The sequence below is a fragment of the Athene cunicularia genome (genome assembly GCF_003259725.1).
Source record: "Athene cunicularia isolate RWA chromosome 2 unlocalized genomic scaffold, athCun1 chr2_part1, whole genome shotgun sequence".
Lineage (NCBI taxonomy): Eukaryota > Metazoa > Chordata > Aves > Strigiformes > Strigidae > Athene > Athene cunicularia.
Window position 1 is genome coordinate 56,579,647 of NW_020799095.1, and position 9,233 is coordinate 56,588,879.

Below are 9,233 nucleotides of genomic sequence, written 5' to 3' on the forward strand. Positions count from 1 at the left end.
CCAGCGGCGCCGTTCCTCCTTCGCCCTTTTGCAGGCGGGCAGCTGCACGTAGCCGCAGCTTCGCTCCCGGGGGGTGAACCCTGCCCTTGGAAGCGGCTGTCGGGTTGTAGGGTTTGTTGTTGGTTTGGGGTTTTTTTTTGTTTGTTTGTTTGTTTTTTTTCCTCCTGAAAAATTTGCCGGTCGTATCCTGAGGGTTGCTGCTGGTTTGTTGTTTTGTTTCGGTTTTGTCTCTCGGACGTTGGAAAGCGTCGCGTGGGTTAAATATTACAGTAAATCCGCGTTTTCGTGCGTGAGCGAACGCATTTAAGCGCCGGGGGGGGGGGCAAGTCTTTGAGAAAAATTAATCAATTCTTCGTTAGAAGCAAACCCAGAGAAAAAAAGCGGTTATTCAGTTTTAGGGGGCTTAGATTGGAGGTATCTGTGTTTTGCAGTGCAAGGGGGGAAATTGAAGGTGCAGAAAAAAAAAAAACCAAAAACGTTTGTACTTGTTTTTTAATGAAGAGTTGGATACAGGGAGCTTGCAGGAATACGCTACCTAAACGAGCCACTTGCGTTTCATTTATCTTTCCTCAGGTTTCCTACTTCCGAGGGATGCTGATGAGTCTCTTTCAATTTACCGCTAGAAGGTTGGTTTCCCAAGCATATTGTGGACTTAAAGCTGCTTCTTCTTCAAAGACACAGAAGTTTCGCTTGGAAATGGCTCGTCCGAGTTCAAGTAAGACATCTGGTTTTTCCTCTACTACCCCGCACAGGTTTTTAAGCTAGATTTGAAATTCTAGACGGTTTTGTATAATAGGTAAAATCTGTAGTTTAATTCAAAACGTTTAGAAGACTGTGACACTGATCTTCTTATTTTTAGCTAGCTGCTAAAATTTATCTTCTGTGTCTGTATTTTATATAGTTCCAAAAAGCCTCGCATAGTTTCAGTCAGTGTCATTGCCTAGTGACATGTTTTTAGCATTTATAATTTATGCACATAAACTACGCTAGTTAATTGCATTTGCTTTTCATAATCCTAAGGGGTAATAAAACTCACTCCTCATTTCTTTGTATGAGAGTTATGGAGGGCCTCCAGTGTTGATAACAAATCAGGAGCAGGGTATTGGGTAAACTCAGGACCCCTGTTCGGTGGTAAAAATCCTCTTTTTGTTTGGGGATTTTTTTGGGTTTGTTTTTTAATTTGAGGATGTGCCTTAACTTTAAAACTGTGCATAGAACTTCACAGGTACAACAGTAAAACCCCAGTTGGGTAGCTGAGGTGCATTTGCTTTTTCTACCATCTTGAGCATCAGTGTTTGGCTGCTGCCTGAGTCTGGAGACCAGACAAGGAGGACTTTTGGCCTGAGCTTTACACATTCAAGGGCTTGTGAGGTTTGGTTTACAATAGCAGACAAGGCATCAGAATCATAGTGTTCTCTGCCTAGTTCTACAGCTCTCGTGTTGTGGGTCTTGGGACTTCTTCAGTGATCTCTCTCCTTATAAGAACTTAACCTGCCTTTGGTTTAAAAAAAACAAAACCCACATAGTAAATTGTGAAGGTTAGGGTTGTGATTAGCAGCTTAAGAGTTTGGCTGTAGGCCACTCACTAGTACAGTACTGTAGGAGTCAGTACTGGGGCCAGTATTGTTTAATACCTTCATTAATGATCTGGATGATGGGGCAGAGTGTACCCTCATCAAGTCTGCAGATGACACAAAGCTGGGAGCAGTGGCTGATACACCAGAGGGTTCTGCTGCTGTCCAGAGGGACCTTGACAGGCTGGAGAAATGGGCTGACAGGAACCTCATGAATTTCAGCAAACAGAAATGCCAAGTGCTGCCCCTGGGGAGGAACAACCTCGGGCACCAGGACAGGCTGGGGGTGACCAGCTGGAAAGCAGCTTTGCAGAAGAGGCCCTGAGGGTCCAGGTGGACGCCAGGCTGACCATGAGCCAGCGATGAGCCTTTGTAACAATGAAAGCTAATGGGTGTCCTGTGCTGCACTCAGCAGGGCATCTCCAACTGATGGAGGGAGGTGATCCTTCCCCTCTGCTCAGCCCCGGTGAGACACATCTGGAGTCTGCGTCCAGTGCTTCTCAGTACAAAAGAAAGATGGACATACTGGGGACAGACCAGCAAAGGGCCACAAAGATTTGGATCATCTGACACATAAGGAGAGTCGGGGAGAGCTGGGACTGTTCAGGCCTGGAGGAGACCAGGCTCAGGGGTGTCTTATCTAAAACGCATGACAACACCTGATGGGAGGGAGTGAAGACAAGGCAGACCCTTCTCGGTAGTGCCCAGTGACAGGACGTGAGGCAGCGGACACAAATTAAAGCACACAAGATTCCATCTGAACACAAGAAAACGCTTTCTCTTTTTTTTACTGTGAGGGTGGTCAAACATAGGAATGGGTTGTGCAGAGAGGTTATAGAGTCTCCATCCTTGGAGATCTCAGAACGCACCCAACTGGACACAGTCCTGGACAGTCTGCTCTGCCTGACCCTGCTTGAGCAGGGGTGAGGGGTGGACTAGACAATCTCCAGAGGTCCCTTCCCACTACAGCCATTCTGTGATTCTAAAATATGTTGCTTTAAAATTAATACCTGAAGTAAACTGGATGAGGTTTTATTTTGTCTCTCTGTAACTAACCTTTTTAATCTTGGTCTGGTTCTTAGAAAAATATAAAGGAAATTGCCTATCTTTTTTCCAAGTTACTTTACCATGTAGGGAAGAATGGAGGAATACATATTCAAAAATAGAAAATACAACTGCAAACCTAGAAAATGGGTGAGATGCCTCAGAAGAAAATGGTTTTCCCAAATTACCTTAATTTTTGAAGGTGATACTTTGTAATGAAACTTTTTTTTTTCCATCTTAGGGTCTTACATTACAATTAGGAAGCAAACTGTTCCTGGATGGTGGTGGCAACAGTTGTTATCGGGTAGCATCTAGTGTGGGGTTTTAGTTGAAGGCTGCATCTTTCAAATACTGAGTATACTCATAGTTTAATATATATTGCCCTACTGAGCTTGCTCATACGCATTTTTGAGGATCTCCAGGAATTGCCCTTCAAATTCCAATATACAGAATTCAGAAACAAATCAGTATTCTGAAATCAAAGCCATGGGAGGTATAGGTGGAAGCTGTCTCTGCATGCATAAGTTTGCCAGTACTGCCTGTATTATGGCCTCTTACATAAAAGTACAAGTGTTTGAACGGCTGTTCGTTCTTCCTCCCCACACACAGATATGGCTGATTTTCGAGAAGTGTTTGCCAAAGCGAAGCATATCGCCATTATCACGGGAGCCGGTGTTAGTGCGGAGAGTGGAGTTCCCACCTTCAGAGGGGCTGGAGGTTTCTGGAGAAAGTGGCAAGCCCAGGTACGTACTGGTGGCATGTGTCTGCGCAGCTGCGCTGCTCTGCCCCGCAGGTGGGTGAGCGTGAAGGCTTAGAAGCAACCGGGGACCGTAGAGGGTGGACGTGCTCCTGTGGTGGTACGGTGGGGACAGAGCTCTCCCTCCAGCCGTGTCTGCAGCTCTCCCTGTGCCCTGGGTGTCTGCTTTATGCAGCTGCAACTTCTTTTCTGTCGTTCAGTTTATCGGTTGTTTGTGAAGACAGCAGTGGGTCTTTCTACCATCCTTGTTTTCTTGTGGCTGCAAGAGCTTTGCTGTTTGCTCATCTCATGACACTCTCACTGTTTCCCTACTTTATGGAGCCTTTCCTGTTTTAAATCCATGTGCCCCACGCTGTTGATATCAGTTATTTCCTCATTTGATAAGATATGTTGACTTGTCATCCTTGTAAGGGCTACTGAACTGCATCTGGTTATAAATAATCTGCTTTTGATTATTTTGTGATGCTGGTTGCAGTGTAAATGGCAGTAATCTAGCAGGCTTCATCTGGGGAGGGGATTTTCTTGCCCTTTTGTTGGTAGAGTGAATCGTTATGTCTTCTTCAGGAGCTGGCTACTCCAGAGGCTTTTGCGCGAAACCCTTCTCGTGTGTGGGAATTTTACCATTACCGCCGGGAAGTGATGCTGAGCAAACATCCCAATCCCGCACATGTTGCCATTGCAGAGTGCGAAAGGCGACTGAGCAAGCAAGGAAGGAGCGTTGTGGTCATTACGCAAAATATCGATGAACTACACAGAAAGGCAGGGACAAAGCACCTCTTAGAAATTCATGGTAAGAGTCAGCTTACCTCTCTGCTACAGGCCAGCTAACCTGGGGGGGAGAAGAGAGAGCAGGACAAGTACTGGGAGAAAGGAAATTTGTCTTTACAATGATAATAACTTGCATGAAGTTGTTACAATAATAACTTGCAGGAAGTTTACGATGTCGCCCTGTTCTCTTTTGGAAGTTGTTTCAGGTACTTCATAGCCTCTATTTCTCATCTTTCTTTTTTAATGGATTCTGACACTACATAGGAACTTGTTCTCCTCTCTCGCCTGCTCAGTTTTGCCTCGAATCCACTTGGATACATGTGGATACTGACACTTGGCTGTGATTTCGCTTAGAAAAGGGGAAAAGAATCCATGAGGACTTCCACCGCAAGGTAGTGGTGGTGCCACGCCAGTATTGCCACCAATAAAAGTTGTATTGGCAAGACTGGTCTCACCCACCCTGGTGCTTTCCCTCTGTCCTGGCCTGTCCTTCAAAGACAGAAGGAAGAAGGGGCTGGAGACAGATGAGATTCCCTTACCCTTCTCCCCTTCACCCAGAGGCACTCCCTCTCTTTCCCCTGGCTCAGTGGCATTCCTTGCTCTCACCCTCTCTTCTGCAAAGTGCCAAAGGAGCACAGAGCAGGTGCAGCACGCGGGGGTCAGTGGGGCTTTTGGATCTAAGGAAAGACACGGGTGTGGAGAGAGCAAAGGTGGGGAAATCCTTCTCCATTCTTGGAGGTGCCCCTGCGCCTCCTTTCTCCGCTCGGCAGGCCCTGCCGCAGAGTGAGGCTCCCAGTCCAAAGGCCCATCCTGGTCCTCCAGCACGATACTTTGTAACTTAAGTATCACAGCCGGTTTAAATGGGATTTCCCACTGCTGCTTTGTGATCTGGACACAGGAAACCTGCACAAATTTTTCTGCAGGTGTGGATCCAAGGATAAAGCCTTGGGTATAGTTTAATTTTTATTAGCTTTATTCTTTACAAAACAGAAACAATTTAAAAACTCTTGGTAACATTGAACATCTCTGCAACATGTTACTAATGCTACGAAAGTCTTGGGGTTGGAGAGTTTTGCATAAAACAAAGCAGGGTGAACCAGCAATTTTTTTTTTTTTTTTTTTAAAGAAAATGTTCCCAATTTAAGGGGAAGAGCAATTAGCAGAAAAAATCTCTCAGTGATATTTTAAATAATGATTTTCCTCAGAAATGCTGTTAGGAGGCTGTGCGTTACTCGTGTCGTGAGGTCAAACAAGGTGATAAATCATAGCTTAGAGGGACTGTTGCTGCTGTTTGCTGCAGCCTTTCAGCTGATATGGCCGTGTCTGTCTTTCTTTGCTGGGCCCGGTCTGTGCTGAACTATGACACTGGTCACCTCGAGTTGCTGAGCAAAAGCGTGTGTACGCACTGTGTAAGTAGCCTCTTGTTCATAATGCTGCCAGGTTTCAAGGCTTGGCTGTTACATTGACATAGTAAATTACCCACAAGGTATAGTCTTCAAGGTCAAATAAAGGCTGTCTGGGATAAACACAGCCACTTGCTTGTACAGCCATGCTTCAGAGCAGTCGCTTGATCCCTGACGTTTTCTCTTTCCTTGTTTCAGGTAGTTTATTTAAGACTCGATGCACCAACTGTGGGAACATAGCTGCGAATTACAAGAGTCCAATATGCCCCGCGTTGGCTGGGAAAGGGTAATATATCTGCCTTGTAAACTCTCTGTATTTTCTACTCTGTCTTAATAGGAAAGGAGCCATTTTAGGAGTGTACAAGAGTTTCAGCCAACCACCTCACTTTTCTTTAGTGTAGTATCAATGCTTATATTTTACACAGCTGCTTTGGAGCGAGTATACTGTTTGGTAACTTCAGTGAGAGCCCATGATACCGTGAAGTCCTGTGAATGAATAACCTCTGAGTTAGCACAATATTAAACATATTTTAATTAGAACAATTTCAAATGGTCTGAAACTCTCATCTTGGACATCAGCTAATTGTACTCTATGAGAATGTGTGTTTACACCCATTCTCTTCACCTTCCAGGTTTTTTATTGAATTGGATGCTTATTCCTTCAATTGGGCTGTCATTGTTTGATACATGGATTGTCCTCTTCTGCATCTCTTGAGCACTTAGCAGCTTTTGTCCTTCAGCTTATCAATAAGATTCTCATGATTACAGGTCTCAAAATACAGAGGTGTCAATCCATCAGGAAGGAAGCATCAGTTCCCAGGATTTCTGCAACTTAAGAAGTTGCAGAAGAATCCTTCACTCTCCTTTTTCTACCCATCCTCTTTCTTTCACCCTTAAAAAAAAAAAGGGGGGGCCAAGGGGACGGGATGGGCATATGCTCATGAATTTTTAGTTTTTTTTCGCTTTGCATTTTATCAGACCTTTAGGTGGCCACATAAATATTTGTTGTGCCTTTGACAGACTTTGACCAGCTTATTACAGCTGCTTAGCTCAGGGATAATTCTGATCAAATGCCTGCCTGCCCTGGATGTGGTATTTTAGGGTTGTGGTAGGTGGTGAAGTTGGATGAAGTTGCAAAGATTCCTTGACTGGAGAGCGTGCTTTAGAGGATACTAAGTTTTTATTCATATATAAAGTGCACTTTGTACAACTGAGTATATATTTACATTTTGTCACTTCAGGGCTCCAGATCCTGAAACAGAAGATGCCACGATTCCAGTTGAAGACCTTCCTCAGTACGTATGGACCACTTTGTTTTTTGCCATTACCTCTTCCTGCTTTGCATATCTCAAAGGCTCCTATTGCTGTTCGCATAGTTTTGGAAGGACACAGAAACATTCTACTGGAGAAAAAGGCGTGAGACTTTGCCCCAGAGAATGGAGCTTGAAGTTACGGGGTACAGCAGACAACAGGAGTGTGTACTAGAAGTTTACTGTGATGCTAAAAGGGTTGCATGTTTGCGTCCTTGAGCACCAAGCTGAAACATGCCTAAATCCATGGGGTTTGTACCAAGTGGAGTAGTAGAAGGATTGCTATGAGAAACAAAGTGCCACATGGTAAACATTTGCAGGCACTACCCACCGTTAGTCAGCCTGGAACGCTGTGCTGGGGCACAGCTGCTACACAGTCCCTTCCTTGCAGGCATTAAATGCGCCACAGTGCTTTTCTGTAATTGGCAGAAGCTTTGCCTTAGCAGATACCACCGTATACTTTTCATCTGATCCCTAAGGAAAAGAGGCTAACACGAGGCTTCTGTCTTCCAGTTCGCTTCCTCCTTAAAAACCTGTTGGCCAGTTTGATAAAGTTGATGGAGGCCAAGGTCTGTAGCACACAATGTTTGAAGTTTCATGCGTTTCAGGAGCTAAGGGGAGGACAACAATTAAGTACCCGAGTCGAACCACCATTCAGCAACCCATTCTATGTGACCGGGCAGGCTGTGTGTACTTCCAACATGCACGTAGCACGGCGTCAGCTGCCTTCTGTCCAGCATGTGGCAGATGGGGGTGTGGGGTGGGCGGGGAAAGAGAAGGGCAAGGAGTGACGAAGGCAGGTAAGACGTGCCCAAACGCGAATGAAAACTGCTTTGCAGCTTGAAATGTCCGTGTGAGCAGCGTTAATGCCGTGCCTTTGTGATGGTTAAACAGGTGTGAGGAGGACGGCTGCAACGGGCTCCTCCGTCCCCACGTTGTGTGGTTTGGCGAGACCCTGGATCCTGACGTTCTCACAGAGGTCGAGAGGGAGCTTGATATTTGTGACCTCTGCTTGGTAGTGAGTGACGGTTTGGTTACCTGGGCCCTTACTGGCAGGGAGGCCACGCGAAAGGGGTGCAGCTCCTGGGGGAGGGAGAAGTGTCTCTACTTCCCCGAGGGAACTGAAAGCCCCTGAGGGACTTCTAGCATCCAGTGGAAAACATGAAAAAGACCATCAAGTTTGAAAATGTCCATACACCGCTGGGAAGCGAACAGGTTCAGCGTGTGTGCACCCTGATCAGCTGGCACCTGCAGTTGGCATTTGGTGTACCTGGAAGTGTTAGAGGTTAGCTGATAGCATTTAGCTGCTGAATTTCTCAAACAGTGAAAAATAGGATTATTTTGATGCTCGGTTTAAAAAAAAGTGACAAAATGTTGTAAGAAGGTAGCTAGCCGTTATTCTGCACTGCTTTTTATGGGAGGTTGTTTACATGCCATGTAGGTGCCAGATTGCTGACCAAAAAACCACCAGCTTAGAATATCACATACCCTTCACACAATAATCTCAATAACAGAAGGAATGTTGTGTTTTCATTTCCTGAAGGCAAAGTCTGCCATTTTGTGTTTCTGGGATTTTATTTTTCATCTACATTTATAATCCATAAACAAGATTCTTTGGGTTGCATCAGAGAGACAATTCTCGATTCTGATACTATGTTAAATAGCTCCGTGTACAGTGACACTAAACAGAGATACTGATTTGGTTTCATTTCTATAGGGATCTTCCACGTTTTAGTGGTTTTGCACATCCAGTGTTCTGAGAAGGGTCCTTACCTTGGGCTTGGGTTGGCTTTGTCTAACTGCTGGCCTGCTCCACTCTGACTTTTTTTTGCCCTGTCCCTGTAGGTCGGGACCTCCTCTGTGGTGTATCCCGCGGCTATGTTTGCCCCTCAGGTATCTGCCAGAGGAGTTCCAGTAGCAGAATTTAACATGGAAGCTACTCCCGCTACAAACAGATTCAGGTAAAGCTGCCGAGTTTTAAACGAGCAACCTTTAGTCCCCTCCATCTTCCTCATCTTTGGCATTATGCTACTAAAGTGCATAGAAAAGTTTTAAACAAACCTGATGTAGTTTTTTCCCCCAATGCTTAAGAAATATGATGCCAATAAGCAGGGAAAGATGATTGTTCGTTCTCGTTGGAATGCACTTAAGCTGAAGCCACAACTGTGTTTCTCGGCGTGAAGCTGGAGTCCGGCCCTAGGCCCCAGGCGGCCTCGCCCCCGGCCGAACCAGCGCCCTCGGGCAGCCGTGCGCCGGCCCCAGCCCGCCCCTTCACCCGCTGCTTCCTTCCAGGTTTCACTTCCCGGGCCCCTGCGGGAGCACCCTGCCGCCGGCGCTGGCCCGCCACCAGACGGAGATCATCTCCTGAGCCCCTCGG

The 9,233-nt window shown here is 45.9% G+C and overlaps 1 protein-coding gene across 5 annotated transcripts; it reads left to right on the forward strand.

Annotated features, from left to right (window-relative positions):
* The first annotated feature begins 6 nt into the window (after positions 1-6).
* Positions 7-9,233, forward strand: SIRT5 (sirtuin 5). Of its 5 annotated transcripts, none has more exons than XM_026843603.1 (10): positions 7-107; positions 154-193; positions 574-715; positions 3,228-3,361; positions 3,940-4,165; positions 5,745-5,832; positions 6,788-6,841; positions 7,751-7,874; positions 8,702-8,817; positions 9,149-9,233. In XM_026843603.1, exons 3-10 carry the CDS (start codon positions 592-594, stop codon positions 9,222-9,224), a joined length of 942 nt encoding a protein of 313 aa, XP_026699404.1. In that variant the 5' UTR covers positions 7-107; positions 154-193; positions 574-591; the 3' UTR covers positions 9,225-9,233. The 5 variants fall into 5 exon arrangements, with proteins under 5 accessions (XP_026699404.1, XP_026699402.1, XP_026699399.1 ...); XM_026843598.1 differs by having other exon boundaries at positions 15-107; positions 154-221; XM_026843601.1 differs by lacking the exon at positions 154-193 and having other exon boundaries at positions 7-103.

What these genes read in the sequence shown, in the direction of transcription:
- SIRT5 (XM_026843603.1), top strand. Translation starts at nt 592, where the DNA reads ATGCTGATGAGTCTCTTTCAATTTACCGCTAGAAGGTTGGTTTCCCAA. An exon ending in GGAGAAAGTGGCAAGCCCAG is followed by an intron (nt 3,362 to 3,939) that starts GTACGTACTGGT and finishes TGTCTTCTTCAG; the next exon opens with GAGCTGGCTACTCCAGAGGC. An exon ending in TTTGTGACCTCTGCTTGGTA is followed by an intron (nt 7,875 to 8,701) that starts GTGAGTGACGGT and finishes CTGTCCCTGTAG; the next exon opens with GTCGGGACCTCCTCTGTGGT.